Here is a 19,395-nt window from a genome sequence, read left to right as displayed (position 1 = left end):
ATGGTTTAGTTCTTTGTAAAGAAGAGGTTCAAGAGAAATTAGACTAGTTTGTTCTGTTAAATAATAACCCAGTTGCAACTATAAGAAGGAAAGCTTTACTACTCCAATCTCTCCCTTTTTAAGTTGATACTAGGAAAAAAGATTGCTTTGGCTTTCGGGTTCTACAAATCTGGTTTTGATCCCAGCCACAGCGGGCTGGGCCTCGTCAAATGATTTAACCAGCCTCATTCTTGGGTTTTTATTTTCATCTGTAAAATTTCAAAGATGTTGATGATAAGTACTACACAGTATGGTACTTTGGATGTCAGGACTTAACTGTTGAATGGATGACTGAATTATTTCATACTAATAGTTAGACTTCATTAAATGCTTCTGTAAGATTTCATGGTTATTGTATTAAAATTCTACCGGAAACCTTATTTTTAACTCAGAAATTTTATTTAAAACCAAGAAACCAATGTAAGTGTGGCCTAATTTCATGAATAAATGCCTACATTTAATAAAATGTTTACAAAGATGTTTTAGGATACAAAATATAAGTTCACGTTCAAGTATAAGACATTTACGTTCGTACTATTTTGTTGATCAAACGTTGTCTGGAGTTTACTGTTCCAAGCACGCCTGATTCTGTGGTCTCAGTGCCAAAACTCATATGGTCTTGATAATAAAAACTTTGACAACTAAGTGGAGACTAGCAAGAAGCAAGCCTAATTCCTTGAATTTATGGCAAACATTTCCTGATGAATCTCCAAGTGGTGACAAGACTACATGTCTTCTGTCAGAGCACATGACCAGTGTCCAAAATTGAATCGAACCCCATGCAGATGACACAGCCTGCCAGCTGCAGTCAGGGGTGGGGTGGCGCTGGTGAGGAGACACTGCTATATCTGCCATAGAGAGAGTTCTAGAGAAAACTTAGTTGTTATTATTATTATTATTATTATTATTAATCATTCTCATTATTATTATTATCTGGAATTAGTCCCTGAATCCTTCTGGGATGTGCTGAGTTTCAAAATTAAGTTGAATTACTCATAATAGAGTCATACTAGCAATGTGTAACTAAAACCAATTTTGGAGATACTACAAAAACCCACCTAGAACTATTGCAGCACATGTTCTCTCTCTCTCTCTCTCTCTCTCTCTCTCCTTCTCTCTCTCTCTCTCTCTCTGTCTTTCATCAAGTATTAAAAAGAAATTTTAATTATCTATAATATCACTTCCGGGGTAGCTACTACCGTTAGCATTTCATTATATTTCCTTTGAGATACAGGTACATATCTTTAGATATATTGTACATATTTCAGCTTCCCTTCCCAGTGCCCACACACCGAGTGGGATCATAGCAGCTCTTGTGAGCGCCCAAGGAGCCCCTGGTACTCTGATGAGCTGCTGGCCTGTGACAGGAATAGTGGCTGCCCGTGCACAGCACCTCCGCGCCCTTCCCATCGTCATGCTGCCTCGTGGGCATGGGCAGTGGGTCCTCTCTTAACCTTCCTCACCTGGTGGCATTATGGTGATTAGGTATCTAGCCTTTGGGGGCAGCCTGCTTGGGTTCAAATTCTGACTCTACGTCTCAGCAGTATGTGACTTGGACAAGTTGCTCTGACCTCTCTGTGCCTCGGTGTCCTTATCTGTAAAATGGGGATGATAATAAGAGCATCATAATAGAGTGATACCAGCAATGTGTAGCTACAACCAAATTTTGCAATTAGCATGTACTTTACGTGGAGCTCAAGAGTTGAGGGTTATGGTCTTCCTCGTTACTCCTTTGAGGTGGCCTTCTTACTCGCAGACCCCCTCTATTTCTCTGAACTCCTTTAAAAAACTTTCTTCTTCCAAACAGTCTGAAAGCTCAACAAGGACTTAAGTCTGAGGAGCTGGAATCTGTTTTCGAATGAGACTGGGTCACATTCGTAACCACAAACAAAACAGTGCCAGCCCCCCCTCAAATCCTGTTTACTTCTCATTGTTTATCCACACAGTTTGCTTTTGAAACCCTCTGCGCCAAACCTGCCAACACTGGCTGAGCTTGCCCAGCTAACATCTGCCAGATGAAGTTTTAAGAGATGTCTGGAAGAGTGATGTCAAGGTCCCAAGATTTCAGGATTAATTAGAACCAAAAGGGTAATAATATGAGGGCAAAAAACAACAAGCATCGCTCAGTTTAAGAAACTGATGCTAAAATAGGGGGAGATAATCTGATTACTTCCTTGAAGTTCAATGTCCCTGGGTTTAAATATTTATATGTTAAGGTCAAGAATTCTTGGTACATTCTGTACAGCATGTTTGAACTAGTCATGAACTTTGGCAAAAGTCAAATTTCAGAGTGGGTGGAGTGGTGACTTGTAGGCTGTGCTTGAGTGTCTCCCCTCTAAAATAAAAGAGGGTGCTTGAATGGGAGGAGTCTGCAAGAACAGAGCGACAGAGCTGGACGCTATTGTGGGCTCTGCCATTGACTTGCAGCTCATTGTGTTCTGTCCTTCAAGTCAGGTAAGCAGCAATTACTTATCTAAAGTCTGTAATGAAAGTGTTTCTATACATGTCATAAGAAAAGTATCAACAACTCACGTTTAAAGGAAATGTGCTTTCTTGAAATACATTTAGGGTGTTGTGTTTATTCTTGTATTTGTCCAGTTCTGTATTGGTTCCACCCCTCCCCGGACTTTTCAAGAAAAAAAAAAAAGTAGTTAAATGATTCTTTTACTGAAAGAAAAATAGGGAAATCAGGTAATTATTTCCCACAGATGTTCAAGTAGTTTTAGAAAGTCTTTGGTAAGTCTTGGGGGAAACCTGAGGCAGGGACAAATTTTGAGGGTTCATTGTAGTGTCCATGGTGACTATTTGATTAATGATTTACCCATCAGTTTCCTATTCCTTAGTGGCTTTTTGATGACCATTTGCATGTGTGCCTGAGTGTGAGTGATGTTTGTGCACACCGCCACCATACCTGTGTGGATGTCTGTGGTTTCATATTAGCATCTAGAATATTACATTTTCTAGCATCTGTTGAATTTTATGGTTCTAATTTTTTCAAATTAGAAACTCGTTTTCTTTCTTCCTAGCTTCTTTCAGTCCATTGTCATAAGACTGTGAAATACCATGACGATGGTCAGGCCTACATGGCCCAAAGGTTCAGTAGGAATAAATACAATGATGCATGTCTGAAACTCTGCTGTTATAAATATTTATACGTCACAAACACCTGTTGATTAATTCTCCTAGGGGGAGTATAAAGCAAGTAAAATTCATGGCTGTAAATATTTTGCTTGTGATTTTGTGTGATTTCTTTTTCAGTAGAGAGAGGCTGACAGCTCTTTCCAAGGATAAATCTTGGATAAATCTTGGAGCACCAAGAGCTTCCTCTGGGAGACCTGCACTATCATATGTCACCGATTCAACTTGAATAATCTCAACAGTTATCAACACTTGCTCGACTGACAAACTGAGAATGAGACTTTGCGTCTTGGCAATTTTAACACTTCTCAAACTTTCCACAGTAGCTACGCTTAGTGAGTATTACTTTTCAATTATAATTTAAAAATGTTTAAGTTAAGTAATTCCAAGAACTTCTGCCTTATTTTAAACTGCTTGCTTCCATTTATTTCAGTTGAATCATAACCTGGAAAATTCATTTATGCTCTGTACTCATTTGGTACAGAGGAGTCAATCTTTGGTACAGATTGATTCATCACCAATCTATCAGGACAAATTATGCATAAGAAGCTATCATAATTTTAGTTTTACATATTCAAATATGTCAAAATTTAATCTGGTGCCTGTACATAGAAGGATTGTAAGCATTTGTTGATTGACAATGTATTTTGTGTGGATCGACATGGCTGCTTTTCCACTGGAGCAGTTTGGGAGATTTAGCTCCAAATTAATCCATTAATCTGTGATAACCATTAGAACATTTCATAAAAAATCTTAATCATTTGTTTATTCTTTCTCAGTTAAAGTATAACAAAGTATGGATCCTTTCTCAATTTAATCCTAGAAGGGTATATCCTAGAATATAGTAATTGTCATCTTTTCATATGATCCTTTCAGGATCATATTCATATATATATATACATGTTTTTTTATTTGCAGGCAAATCATCCTGGGGCCTGGAAAATGAGGCTTTAATTGTGACATGTCCCCGACACGCACAATCTAGAAACCATGTGGACTGGTATTACTCAAAAACCAACAAAAGTATTACCACCCAGAAAGAAAATCGCATGTTTGCCTCTGGGAAACATCTTAAGTTTCTCCCAGCCAACGTTGGAGATTCTGGAATGTATACTTGCATTGTCAGAAGGTAGTTTCCAGGCAGCCATCATCATCTTTGTACTTGCTCTCTTTTCTGTAAGAGTTGATAGTGTGAGCTGCCTTCACTTTCCTTCTTTCCTTTGTAGTCTTTTCTTGAACAGTTGAATTTACAAAATGATTTGAATGAAAGAGTGCTTCTAGGAACACCGTCAGGTTGGGGGTTAGGCTTATGATTATGAACTATTTGGATGGATAACTACAGGGATTAATTTGTAGTCCAGTTAGAAAAGGCCTAGCTTTCCTGGTAACCAAGAGAACTAGGATTAATTGCTCAATTTTGGCTGAAGTCAGAACAAATCAGCACAAAAACCAATAACCTAGGTGATGGGCATCCAGGAGGCCTATGGTGGGTGCAAAGGGGGCAGTTACCAGTGCCTTATGCTAAGGTAAACTAAAGAGGGTTATGTGAGATTGTGTGCCTACAAAGTACTTACTCTACATACAAATTGTTTAATGTTTTGACTTTGTGCCAGTATTTGGTACATACAAAATGTCAGATGAACTACATTAAAAGGCAGGATGTGTGTAGTTCTGTGCCTAGGTTCTGAGGTCAGACAAGTTTCGGTTTTAAATTCATGCTCACCGGGTAGCTGTATGATGCTGGCAAGTCACTTCTTTATCCCTCAATTTCCTCATCTGTAAAATATATTGATAATATAACCCAGTTCAAAACATTATTGTGAGAATAAAATGAGTTAATGTTACCATGATGAATGGTACATAGTGAACTGTCAATAAATACTAATTACCTTTATTTTATCGGACTCTTAGCATTATCGCAGATATAGTGCATAAAATAATGTTTTAGGGCTGCCGTAAGGGTTATGTTTTATCTCAAATGTATCAAAATAGTATTTAAAGCCCCAGATTGTAATGATTATTTTTAAAAAAGAAACAAACCACTCTATCAGTTGTTGTAAAAAGAAAAAAAATTAGTAAAAGGTAGATTTGGGTGAAGTTATTTCATAATCCTAAGTAATTTTTAAAAGTTGTTTGATTTACTTTCACAGTTCTAGCTTCAATAAGACTGGATACGTGAATATCACCATACATAAGAAACAACCAGGTTGCAAAATTCCAGATGACCTGATATATTCAACAACATCTACATCACCAAAAAATTCTAGAATATATTGTCCTACCATTAACCTCTACAATTGGACAGGACCTGTTGAGTGGTTTAAGGTAAAAGGAAACTGGGGGGAAATAGTTGAACATTACACAATGAAAATAGATGTAAATAAAGAAATACTGAAAGTGGAATGGCATTTTTCATTTCAGGGTTGTACAGCTCTTCAAGGATCAAGGTACTATAAACAAGGGACATATTTGCTGATTGACAATGCAACTAGAAAGGACGAGGGTGATTATACATGCAAATTTATGCACAATGAAAATGGAGTCAGTTACATTGTGACGGCAACCAGATCATTAGAAATTCAAGGTAAGCTACCGAATTTAACAAAATAGAATATTTGACAGCAGATTATGTGGGAATGGGGACCTTCTTGTTGATTTTCCTGTGCTTCGTCCTCCTGCCTGATACTTCCTCCTGCTTTGTCTAATTTGCATGGTCTCTACCATGATGCAAAGAGATTTTCTAAATACATTATCAAGATTTAAGAAATTTCAGAGGGAGATTACGCTATTAATTCAAAGCCATATCTGTTCTCTCCGTTTTGACTTCATTTTTCAAAGATCGTGTGATGTGAATGTTAACTTAATTAACTTTTTGAATGGCCATACAGCTATTTGGAGAGCAAGCTTAACTTTCCTTCTCCCAATTTGTTGTCAGAGGCTCTATAAATAGAAAAAAAAAATCTTAGCTTTTAGTATAACTCACTGGATTAGTAGTGAGTGAGAAGTTTCGTAAAGATACATAGATATTGTTGAGCAGCTTTCAATCCTGTTTTACAATGCTTTCAACATCATCAGTAACTTCATGTAGGTCACTTAATTATGAGTTTTTTTTTCTTCAAATATGCTTTCAATTCTGTAAAAGCCCATTTGGGGGAGAGTTCACAATCAGAAGTATCACGTCTACAAAGATGTGTCTCCCTAGCTGAGCTTGAGCTCTGGCTGTAGACGAAGGAGAACCAATAGGTGTGGCAGATGTCTTAGGGCAAAGCCGTAGTGGAGGAAAGTTTTCTTTGCAGTTTTTCAAAGTTCCACTGTAGAATAAGCATCACCAGACCACATTTCTATCAGTGCCTCTCACTGATTCACATCAAAACCCGCTGGGATTCTTAATCACACCACCCTGAGAACCAAGGGGTGTAGAAATGCAGCGGTGCTCCAGGCACCCTCTTTTCATGTCTCTAGGCATCAGGGCCACTGGGAATTAGAATTTCCTAGTAGGAAGGGCTTCGATGGTGGAAAGCTGTGAGCAGAAGTGTGGATTTATGTGTTTATCAATCTCATGAGTCTTTTGAACTCTTCTTTCCTGTAAAATTGTGGTTTTCTAACAATTGTTTGGTGATGTGATTAATTTAATGGGTTGGACTACTATTTGTTTGAGATAAAAAAGAATAGAAAGTATCAAAGAGCATTATAGAAAGTAAGAGAAAGTGTTACTAGAATTTTTTTTGTTTCAGTCATGAGTATGTGTGTGTGTGTGTGTGTGTGTGTGTGTGTGAATTTGTTGTCATTGTCATTGCCATAAAAATTTGAAAAATATTGCTATGAAATAGAATAAAAATATGAAAATACAAGCTTTATATTGATGATAATCTAAATGCTCTTCTAGTACTTACATTCTTTTGTCTTTGATTTAAGATCAGGAAGGCTTTTCTATATTTCCAGTAATTATAGCCCCTCCACAAAATGAAACAAAGGACGTGGAAATCGGTAAGAAAACTTTAAGAACGCTGTACATGTTGCCTGGAAAATCCTTCCCTTTGACACCTGATCTGAATTCCCCAAGTCGGGGTCATGCAATTAGCATAGTGGGTCTTGAGGATTAAATGAGATGTCACGGGTAGACCCACCTGCCTTGGCACATGTTAATGTTAGGAATACGTGGTCACAGCAATAGGCAGCATTTACATTTGGATTGCACTTTGTAACTCATGGTGCCTTCACATGTACTGTTGTCACTTTTATCGAGAAATTGTTCCCACTTTACCCTTGTGGATACTTAGGCTCAGCTAGGATCAACGACATGCCCCAGGTTGTGGATAATCAATGATGATGGAAGGACGAGAACCCAGACTTTCTAACTCTGTCCATCTCTGCCTTTCCTGGTTCTCCACAAAAGGTGGGATACAATTCAAAGTTCTTAGCCCATAGAATGTCCCCTCACCTGGTCTTCACCTTCCTCTTGGCCCGTCTGCAGCCATTAACCCCATGTACCCCGTGTCCCCCCACACTGTCTACCTCACAGCTCTTATGCTGATAAACAACATTTCCATATTTTTCCCTGACTTGCCCACAGCGTGTCTCCCTGTCACCTCACAACACTAAGCTCAAATATCACCTCCTCTCTGAAATCCCCCCATGCCACCCTCCTTCTCTGTCAGAGAGCATGATCAGAGCCTCGTTTTTCTGGAGTCCAGGGCCACCATTTACATGTGCAGCATGACAACCCTGCTCCCTGCAGTGATTTCTTCCCCTGTATTCCCGTGTCACTTGGTCAATCTTTCCACTAGAACACAAGGTATTCTTGGTTATTTATACCCTTGGACCCTTCCAAGAGACGCTGAGCCCCTCATCCCTCTTCAGATGCCTAATTCTAGACACAGGAACCAAGGGCTCAGAAGGGATGGCTGAATGCACATTCCACAGCAGGAAGGCAGCCCTTATGCTTTCAGTTGTGAAAGGAGGGATTCTCCAGTTAAGGAACTTGGCATGGAGAGGGCTCTTGCTGGACCATTAAATACCAGTCAAAATGCTTTACTTACCAAGGTAGCTTATAGAGAGGTAAATAAAATTTGAAAGGAGGAAAACAGTGTGCAAGAGAGCTGTTAAAATGAAATTCAAATTTATGGTAAAGAGAAATACTGTATCGTAATGTGGTGAAGCTAGAGTCACTCTTGTCTACTTTTCACTGGGGATGAGAGGAGTGTGGGGAGCTAAGCTTCAATGGAATTGTTAGTGAAATGAAGATCATGGGGATGGGGAGGAGGAAAAGGGAGGGCATAGAAAAGGGACCGTGGTAAAGATGAGGAAGGGGATTGGAAATCAATTCACGGCACATATTAGGTGATCAATGAACTTTTCTACATTATATTAAATACTAGTTGCAGAATTTAATTTTATTGATGAGTTTGTTTACTTCTCATTTAGGAAAACCGGCCAACTTTACTTGCTCTGCTTGCTTTGGGAAAGGCTTTCAGTTTTCAGCTGCCGTCCTGTGGGAGGTTAACGGAATCAAAGTTAGGAGCTTTGGTGAAGCAAGAATTCAAGTGGGGCAAGAGCAAAATCAAAGGTATTTTCCTACTGAAGTTTAAGCACCCCCTGCCCCTTCCACACAATTGCAACGACAAAGTAAGCATTAAAAGTAACAAGTTGCCTTCTTAGTTCTAGCAATGACCTGACTTGTCTAAGCATCGTCTTAAGAATAGCTGATGTAAGAGAAGAAGATTTGTCGCTGAGGTACGACTGTCTGGCCCTGAATTTGCATGGCTTGAGAAGACACACCATAAGACTAAGGAAAAAGCCAAGTAAGAAGTGTTTCTAAGACTTTGGCCACCAGAGTGTGCTGTATCAGCTGTAAAGCTGAAACCATTTTCTTAGAGAACAAGGTATTTGCAGTGTGGTTCCAGGGCGACCCATCAAGACAACAGAAGTGGCCCATCTCATAAAACGGTCTTCTCCTCTTGCAAACACTAACCTCTGCAGTGAGGTCTTCTCATAATGTTTCTGTTGGTCTGGCGGCTCCTCTACCGCTTTATTTCCTTCTCTCCTTCCTCTTCCTCCTTCTCTACCTCTTACTCCTCCTGTTGGTTCCTCTTCAACACCCAACTGCTTTCTTGGTTGTCCTTCTGCTTTCTAACTTCACTAGGTCTCTTTGTCTCACTGTATGTGAAAGAAAACACACCAACAGCAAACTGTGAATATATTATTTTGTTACCTTCTATAACACATTATACACATGTTTCCTTTTATAATGTATTTTTTGTCATTAAAAAAAAAAAACCCATGCATCTTGTTAGTGAGGTTGGCAAAGTGCATAAAAAGGAAGTATTTCATTACTGCCCATTCCAGTAAGAAACTCTTATCCCGACATGTTGCTTACGTTGTCATCTTAAGAATGTTCTCTGGTTACATCTGGGTTGGAGTTGCTTTCCTATTATCTGTACTTGGTGATTGTGTTTCTTCTAGTTTATTTGTATTTGTTACCTTTCACCTGTTTTGCTGCAAATCAACATGGTTATACTCTGTTTCAACAACTGTGTAAATTAAACAAAAATTGCTGCTACTCTTGTCAAATTGTCAAGATGCATTCCTTTATTTCTAATCATAGAATAAAATAAATTACAGCATGGTCTTGAATTTTAAACACAAAAACTTAAAAAGCCTATGTCCTCATATTATTAAATAAATAGTTGATACTCATAATAATAATATTACATATTTATTCATTGTTTCCTATGTACCAGGACCTAATTACTTTACATTTAATTTCTCATTTTTTTAAAAAATCAATACTCCAGGAGGAAAAGACTATCACTATCATCTAATTTTAAAAATGAGAAAATTGGGGCAAAGGGAGGTTGAATAATTTGCCAAGTACTAGAGTTATAGAGCAAGAATTCAAGCCCAGGCAGTGCTTTCCTGTTTATAAGCACTTATAAAAAGTATTCAGTGTTGTCATCACATAAAATAATTATGTATACATTTCTAAAGCCATTAACACTTGGGAAGAGATTGAACTTCAACTTCCTCTAATGTCTTGGATGAACTACTTTTCTTCCGTTGAAAACAGCCAGTCACATCGACAAAAATCTCCACAAAATGTATAGATTCCTGGCAAGAGAGTTTTAGAAAAAGTCAACTGGAGAGGAATCCTGTTGAAATAATTTACTTGGGGAAAACCGAGCATGTAAACCGATGGCAGTGCAGACTGTAAGCTGTCTGCTCATGTTCAGTTCCCCGCCAGCATTGAGTGGCTTCACCTCAGTCAATCTTGATCTCACACAGCTGCGTACTCAGGGAGCTACTGGACAGTTGGGGGAAAGTTTACGTGTGGGCCTGTGATCATGCAGGTCAAACAGGGGAGCTCATGGAGATTTGAGATGAAAATCAAAAGAGAACTGTATAACCAATTCTCATGTGACATCCTTCTCATGTTCATCAACAAGTGGGACTGTTTGTAAGTTATGTTAGTTAACAGTTCTAAAGAGGGAAGTAAAACGTAAAACAGCCACAAATTCTATTAATGAGCACATTCTGATGTTTGACTTGTACATATCTGTTCCAAGCCCTTGAAAATGGGGACCATCTTGCATATGTATTTTGTGAAGCAGTGAGCACAGCGTAAAGTTCAGTGATGGATAAATAATGTTCGCCATAAGAGAAGTAAAGGGTATGCGTGGGACCTAGGACCCAGCAGTGTGACTTCTCCATTAGATATGCTTTAGAGGCTTAAACGGCTCTTATTTCTTCCCTGCTTTCCTATGCCACCAACCCCAGACACAGTAAGTCCCTAGGACCTATGGATGTCCCCAACCCCAGGCTTGTCCATTCCTTTCTCATTATTAAACAAGTTTGAATCCTCATTTCTCACCCCAAGTACTGCAGAAACTTCCTGTCCATTCTACGCAGGTCTCTTTCCACAGAAACCAACCTTCCACTGCCCTCAGATTAATTTTGCTTGAAAACCACTTCATTGTTAATACCCCACCCATCACTCTTTGATCTTTGATGGCTCCGCTGACCTTCAGAAGAAAGGCTGAATGCCTCAGCTGGAGCCTCAAGTTGGCCAGAAGCTAGCCCTGGCCCACTTTTCTTATCGTTATCTTCCACTAATTCCCCAAATTGGACTACTCAAGCTCCTTATAATACACACTTCCTCCCATCTCTAGTCTTGGGCTCACAGCACTATCTCACGTCAGGACTAGTAGTACTGATGTCCTTTTTGGCAGTGATCTGAATGTGAGCCTTTTTTCAGGGGCCTCCTCTTCCTGGAAGCCCTTATTGTCCTGTCCAGCAATGAGTGAATATTCCTTCTAAATAGCTTCTTCAGCTAAAATCATGTGTTTCCCTCCTATCTTAGTTAAGTTTACATGTGTCTCTATGCCCTATACCCGTTGAGACTCCCCTACGATACCTAGCCTGGTGCCTTGCACAGAGTAGGGCTCAATAAATGGTCATTTACTGATTCTTAGCACAGCCTTGACAATTCTAAGTAGGTGTCTCTTGTATGAATCTCTGGTACCTGCACTGGAGGCCAGCATCCATGTGTTTGTTTATTTTACTTTGTTTTCATAATAATGATTTTTGTCCTCCCTCTATCTTTTGAATAGTTGATCATCAAAGCACCTACTACATACTTGCAGGATTTGGCATACTGTTATTGCTAATCAATGTCATGATGATAATGCTGAAAGTGTTCTGGATTGAGGTTATTCTGCTCTGGAGAGACATAGCTAGACCTTACAAAACTAGGAACGGTAAGTGGCAAGTTTCAAGTTCTTCTTCAAAAGAAGAGGTCCTACAATGGCTGTTGGTTACTTGTCTATTAAACTTTTGCAACTTATGCTTTGAAAACCAGATTCCCTTTTGCTTGCCAGCATATGATCAGGAAATCTTTTTGAGTCCACTCAGAGGCCATTCTTCCTCCTGCCTTGTCACTCTCATGTTTCTGAGCTTCACCTCATCAGCTCAAATCTCTTCCCCCATATGATTGTCGTTCTTACTGAATAAACCCCAGTAACAGACTGCCCCAAGCCCAGAAAGGCTTACACATTTGGGAAAAGGTGTATTGGTAAAACTTGATGGAATTTAACACATTAACAAAATTGTTCCTGTTTTCTAGATGTGAAGAGGTTAGACAGGTTCATCAGAAAGCAGGTGTATTGTATCCCAAACTGTTCCATAGAATCTTAACTCTGCACTTAATTGCACACAGGAAAGATAGTTTTGTCTGCTAAATATGAATATTATTCTTTCACTTAGAGGTAGATATACTTTAGATTTTTCCATACGGTCCATTCAACTAGGTCTAGTTGTTGGATTTGTGGGAAATTCAGATCCCTTAAGAAACTTTACTTGCTTGCCATGATTAGCCCTTCAGCATTTCCGCTTCCCTAGGGGAAATGTGGGAGAAACAAAGATGAAATTGAGATCTGCCCAGCACACTATGCCTTATCTATAACTACACATAATTATTAATACATAACTGATGAAACTTGACAATATGGTTTAAACTAAGCTAGACAGGCTCTTGCCTGTTCTCCATCATTCAGTCTGACACAGTGAGAAGGAGGACTTTGGGATTAAGATGGATTTCCTGATGACATTTTGTGGCAATAGACTGTTGTGATCATCTCTAGATTCTAGAATATTTTGGAGGATGGCATACAACAACTATAAAACTCAATGGTGAATGTCTACTAAGAGTCAAATGAGAATTTTTTAGAACCAAGTGACAAACTTGTACTTCTTGCTCTCTTTTTCAGATGGGAAGGTCTATGATGCTTATGTTATCTATCCACGGAACCAGAAAGATAGTCCGGAGGCGATCAGTCCTGTAGAGTATTTTGTTCACGAGATTCTGCCTGATGTTCTTGAAAAGAAATGTGGCTATAACTTATTCATTTATGGGCGAGATCTGCTACCTGGGGAAGGTAATACTATCAATATACATCAGGCACAGACATTTACTTCATGAGAAGGATAAGAGATAGATGGTCTTTATCCCTGATAAGGAATTACAATCATTACTCCAGGCCTTGAGACCACAGCTGATAAATATTGTCCAGAAGAAGGAGATACTTATTCTTTGCTCCTCCTGTCCCCATTGCCACCCTGATCGTGAGGTCTTCACAGAGTGTCAGGGATGTGAAGACAGGGCAAGGCATCCTGGCTTTGTGGATTTAACGGGACACTGCCCCTACTTTACTTCCCAGGTCCCCCACTATTATTATTCAACATCTCTCAATTTCACTAGAAGATTTGCAGGAAGACTTAAAAACTGAAGAATTTTGTTGTAATATCCAGAGTCATTGGATAAAATATTTAAACTCGGAGAGTTGTGTGTTTTCCCTTATATTGGTGAAACATGTTGCAAATTTATGTTCTCACAAGAACACGTAGAACTGTATCTTCTGTTTCTTAATATTCCTAGTCGATTTCATGTACTTTGGAAAGTTGTTCCCCAATGCCAGCATTTCAGTAGTCCTTCTCTTCCCTTCATATTTGTGTCACATGCCTATGAACCCTCCTTACCCTTCTTGAATTCCACAGAAACCAGAGAGCATTTGAAATGTGGATGAGGCAGGGTCATCATGAGCATAAGTCCAATAAAGTTAATGTCTAGTAAACTGAATTTAAACCAGCATTCCTACTGTAAGGAGGATAGATAGGTTCACGTGCCTATAGATTTAAAGGTACTCACACAAGGTTCATTTGATTTATTCTGGAATATTTGAGTACTGTTAATTGCCTAGCAATGGCGTGGGAGACTTTTAAAATGTACAGTTCAGGAAAATGTAACTCAAGTCTTCTCTGGAGGCTCTCTTCTTCCCCCACGGCCCCTACTGGTGACCCATGAAAGTAGAGTAATGAGTTGTTGCAAATGCCCTTTTCATGTTAAATGACTGGGATTCCAGCTGTTCATGATGTCACATCATGTGTATATCTGGCCGCAAGCTCGGCATCTCTTCTGTCTCAGGTCCATCGGCCTTATTTCTAGTTACACCTCTCCCCAGCCAAATAAGAATGCTAGCTCACAGATGTTCAAGCTGCCTCTGTATTGCCTCTGTGGTGCTGTTTTTTAGTTAAGAAGGTTTCTCACTTCTCCTCCCTCAAGTGTGTCCTCTGACCTTTCCCCAATCCAAGTACAGTGGTACTTCGGTTTTCAAACATAATCCATTCTGGAAGAACGTTCGAGTTCTGAAATGTTTGAAAACCGAGACACAGTTTCCCCATAGAAAGTAATGCAAAATGGATTAATCCATTCAAGACCTTTAAAATCAACTCCTAAAACTGCAGATTTATCATGAATTTTACTATCTAATGATAGCATAGATCCATAAAATTCATGGCACTTTCGTAAACCGAAACGTTCCTCTACAGAGACATTTGAAAACCAAGGTACCACTGTATGTCAAATCCAACAAAACAACACGAAACTTCACTCTTCCCTTAGCAAAAGTTTATGACTGACCAGTGTAGGTATTTCTTCCCATGCTAGTTACATTCCATTTGCTTCTTCAGCTCTACTTTGCAACCCCTTCCATCCAGTGGCCCTGGGTGGCTGATCACATGGAGTTCATCACTCCCTTGCTCTCTGCTCCATACAGGGTTTGGCCAATGGGAGGCACTGGTACATTTTAGGGAAGGAGCACATCCCTGACCCTTCTGGGTGGGGTTGCCAGGGTAGCTGTACTCCTTTTTCCTGGAGCAGGGCTCCTATCAGTTGGCCTTCCTCAGGCCTTTTCACTCCTTGGTGGCCATAACTGCTTCCTCCCCTGCATACTGGAGGGTGTAATGGCTTCCTAATACTACCAGCTATGGGGTTCTATACCATCTCTTATTGATTTCTCTTGGCTCTGTCCACATGTTTTATAGACTGTCCTTTCACAAAACCCTCTTTCGTCAGCCCTTTTGAGTGTGCCAAGTTTTCATTAGGATCCTGACTGACACAGGCCTCTATCTGGCACTATTTATAACGACATTCAGTTCCTTATTTCAGACTGTGGGGATTGGCAGTCTTTTAGCCAGCACTCTCTAAGAATATCTCGAGTTGTTCTGTTCATGGTTGGGTTTCCTAATTGTGTCGTCGCCTCCTTGCAGTGAAAACTGGATGTTTCACATGTTCTTTCTATAGCCTCCCAGAAGTTAAGCGAAATCTCCATGGAGCTGGTGCTTTATCAGACTGACTTGTTAAGGGAATCTATCTTCCTTAAGATTGTTCTAGTCTGGATTGAATCAGCTTCTAAAACAGATATTATTAGAGGGTGAAGTGGACGTTAGAGTCCTAGAGACGTTAGTCTGTTCCAAAGAGCAAGGGTTCCTGAATTTGCACTCTTTAATGTGAGTGTTAAAATTCTTACCCTGTTAAACCATGGCAGCTAGTGTCTTAAAAAGATAATATGCAGTTAATGACTCTGAATTCTGTCTCCCCTACATACCTCTATATTCTCGTTCAACTTGAAGGCCTCTGTTTCAGCGAGGGAAAGAATCCTCCCACCAGATTATAATACTAACATTTTTCAAAAAGTTCAGAACATTGATGACCCAAGGATCCTGTTTCCCCGAAAATAAGACCTAGCTGGACAATCATCTCTAATGTATCTTTTGGAGCAAAAATTAATATAAGACCCGGTATATTATATTATATTATATTATATTATATTATATTATATTATTATATATTATATTACATTAAAAACAAAGTCTTGTATTATAGTGAAATAAGACTGGGTCTTATATTAATTTTTGCTCCAAAAGATGCATTAATGCTGATTGTCCTGCTAGGTCTTGTTTTTGGGGAAACACGGGATTAGACTGACAAACGCATTGACAGTGAACCTGCATGTCTTTTATCTGTAGATGCGGCCACCGCGGTGGAAACCAACATCCGCAAGAGTCGGCGGCACATTTTTATCCTCACGCCTCAGATTTTACACAGCAAGGAGTTTGCCTACGAGCAGGAGATCGCCTTGCACAGCGCCCTCATCCAGAACGAGTCCAAGGTGATTCTGATTGAAATGGAGGCTCTGAGCAAGCCAGGCGGGCTGCAGTTTGGGGAGTTTCAAGATACCCTCAGGCACCTCGTGGACATGCAGGGCACCATCAAGTGGAGGGAAGACCACGTGGCCAACAAGCGGTCCCTGAATTCCAGATTCTGGAAGCGCGTGAGGTACCAAATGCCTGTGCCAAACAAACTTCCAAAAAAGCCTTCTAATTTGGCTTCCTTGAGTGCGCAGGGGCAGTCGTGCTAGCGCGGATGTGCTAACCTGGGAGCTCTTCCCAGCTGGACCAGAGACTGGATGCCGAGGTGAAAGAAGTAAGAAGGACAAGAGTACTCAGGTCTCAGGTTTCATTGAGAAACTTGACTCCCTTTTTCCTGATTCTGGGTGGACAAAAAATGCCCCCCCCAATTTTGATCCTCAGTCCCGCTCTCTCCACCCCACATTTCCTTGCCTATTCTTTTTCTGGTCTTTCTCCATTGTGGCCTGTGATCTTTTCCCTGTGCCCCTTTTCTTTTCCTGTGCTCCCCGTCCTTATTCCTCATCAATATTCTACATTTTGAACATCCAACTCAGAGTTTTAGAGTTAAATTTTCATGTAAGCTTGAGGAACACTCAGATTTCCCTCAAGCAGAGCATGGGTAGTAATTCTTGTTTCCACATGCCCAGATTTATTATATTTTATTTGATCGGATGCTTAACTTTATTGTCTAAACATTGCCTGTTTTGTTGGAGCACTTTACCCAACTGCCCTTATAATCAAGTTTATTTTCAGTCCTACATGTCTTTCATAGATTTTTATTCTCTTTAGAAATATTTTTTCTCACTATAAGAATGATAGAGCAGTAAGTATAAAAGAAGGAAATAACAAAAATTATTCACAAATCCATCATCCTAAGATTATGACTTTTAAATATTTTGGTAAATTTGTACTTTGAAGAAAACTTAATTTGAACTTAAACATACCATCTACACAGCTGAGACCACACAATGTGTAGTTTTTATATTTTTTCTACTTAACATCATGATCAAAACATTTGACATGTCATTTAAATTTTAACATTTTAAAATATTTGGTTTCCTATCTCATGGTTGTGCTACAGTCGCCCTGCCTGATTACTTATTGTTAGATACTTAAGTTGTATCCAATTCAAATAGCCATCATTATAAGTAATTCTGCAATGACTATATTAGTATATCTTACATCTCCCAAGTACATTTTTTTAAAAATTCAAGAAATTTTGTTTGTTTGTTGTAACATTTTTATGAAATTAGTTGGGCATTTGACAGAACTGTTTTGGCAAAACTGAAGCGAATTTGCACAGTCAAAGCCACTCCCATCAGAACAACCCTGAAGTTCACATGACCTCAGGGACCACAGAGCCCATCAGTGGATCCAGAGCTAAGGCCGAGGGTGCCCTCAGGCTGGGAGTCCTGTTACATCTCAGATTTTCCAAGTGCCTGGACATTCTACCCTCAGCTGAACTGTTTAATAAAGTGTATTTAACTTCTGTATTTACCTGAAAACAAAACAAAACAAAACAACTTCACTCTAGACCCTTGACAGGGACTATAGTCTTGAACTCACTGTCATTCAATACCTTGCAGAATCTCGCCTGAAAAGAAATCCTATTTCTGGAAGGTTGCCTAATAGATCTATAACTACTCATCCCTCTGGATACCCTGTCATCTAAATCTCTACTCCCTGGCTTAGCGTTGCCAGATAAAGAGGACAGCTGAACTCAGAGGATGAAACTTCATCTGAAATTCACATTTACTTGGGCATCTTGTACCTTTATCTGCTACCTGCTTACCTTACTCTGGTACATTATTGTACTCTTGTGTGGTGACATCTGATCTTTTTGGAATTACTGAAAAATTAGCCAATGAAAAGGATCAGTATAATTGATTGGTTAGCATCATAGAATTTGGAATCAACAAGTCGTTTTCTGTGCGACCATGAGCAAGTTACTTTACTTCTCTAAAACCTACTTACCTTAAGTGAAACGAGAATAATCACACCAAAAAACCCTTTGCATTTCTGTGCTAATCAAATGGAAAAAAAAGTAGTAGTATTTGGACCAGAGTACGAATTCAATAAATGGCAATTGTTGTTATGGCACTTGGCTGTGTTTCTTGTAATGTGGATTATACTTCATCTCTCTCAATGAGAACCTCTAAAGAATAAATTCTCTCCAGCCTCACTATTAGAATCAATGTGTCTTCATTCCTGCTTCCCCACCCAGTTTGAATGACAGATGTATTATTGATTTACGGACACAAGACATTTTGGAACTGATTTTATTTCCCTCTTTACATTAGCTTCTTCAAAGCATACACACAAATTTGGGATCTTTCTACAGCAACTTAATAGAATATCTTTAACAAGGAATTTATAATAATCTCTTTGGTTCCAGCATATGTTTGTTTTTGATTTGCTCCATATTTCTTACTTTTAAATATATTTTAACTTTATAGCATAAGCGTCTTTGCAAATATTTAACAAACATTTGCATTTTTTAAACATGCGCTATCTCTCTGGGAGGGGTAGGGGGAGGAAGGGCTGCGAAGGAAAGTACACAGGTGAGTAAGACACACATCTTCTTACCTTATGGAGTTTAGAGACTGCTGTGGGTAAGGGGAAGGAAGAAGGAAACACTTCAGAGAACCCAAACAGGGCTAACCGGAGGGGAAATGCTGACATGGCTGAGCTCTTTTCTCCATCATCCCTTTCTCTAACTTCACACGCTACTTCCCACATCACCTGGCCTCTCTGGGCCTCAATTTCAATAACGGAAAAATTGGAGGATGGAGAAGAAGAGCTTTGAGGTTTTGTTGTTTTTCTTCATATTGCTGATGTATATAAATTATGTTATATTCTGGATACAAGTTCCTTTTCAAATAGACATAAAGTGAGAATTTTTCCAGGCTTACCTACTCATGTTTTTAATATTAATGAATGGTTTCATTGATTAGTAGACATATTTAATTTTTATGGCATGCAATTTAACAATTTTTCTTACATGGTTAGTGTTTTCTGTGTCCCAGCCAAGTTTTGTTTTACCTACCCCAAGTCCTACGTATTTTTTATGAAATAGTTACAGTTCCAGATTTTATGTTTAGCTCTATGATCCATTGTGAATTAGTACTTGTATATAGAATTAGGTAAGGGTCAAAGTTCATTTTTTTCTTCCATAGAGATACCCAATTTTTCCAGCAA

At 39.2% G+C, this 19,395-nt stretch overlaps 1 protein-coding gene across 1 annotated transcript; it reads left to right on the top strand.

Annotated features, from left to right (window-relative positions):
- The first annotated feature begins 2,401 nt into the window (after window positions 1–2,401).
- On the top strand, window positions 2,402–18,386 carry IL1RL1 (interleukin 1 receptor like 1). Its single transcript, XM_081068762.1, has 11 exons — window positions 2,402–2,493; window positions 3,298–3,512; window positions 4,096–4,306; window positions 5,328–5,502; window positions 5,599–5,761; window positions 7,093–7,164; window positions 8,602–8,743; window positions 8,836–8,978; window positions 11,784–11,930; window positions 12,939–13,106; window positions 16,036–18,386. The coding sequence occupies exons 2-11, from the start codon at window positions 3,452–3,454 to the stop codon at window positions 16,425–16,427; spliced, it is 1,674 nt and encodes a 557-aa protein (XP_080924888.1). The 5' UTR covers window positions 2,402–2,493; window positions 3,298–3,451; the 3' UTR covers window positions 16,428–18,386.
- Window positions 18,387–19,395: the final 1,009 nt, after the last annotated feature.

Source organism: Rhinolophus hipposideros (assembly GCF_964194185.1).
Source record: "Rhinolophus hipposideros genome assembly, chromosome: 12".
Classification (NCBI taxonomy): domain Eukaryota; kingdom Metazoa; phylum Chordata; class Mammalia; order Chiroptera; family Rhinolophidae; genus Rhinolophus; species Rhinolophus hipposideros.
The sequence above is the reverse complement of the archived record's forward strand: the minus strand, read 5'-3'. Positions and strand labels throughout refer to the sequence as shown.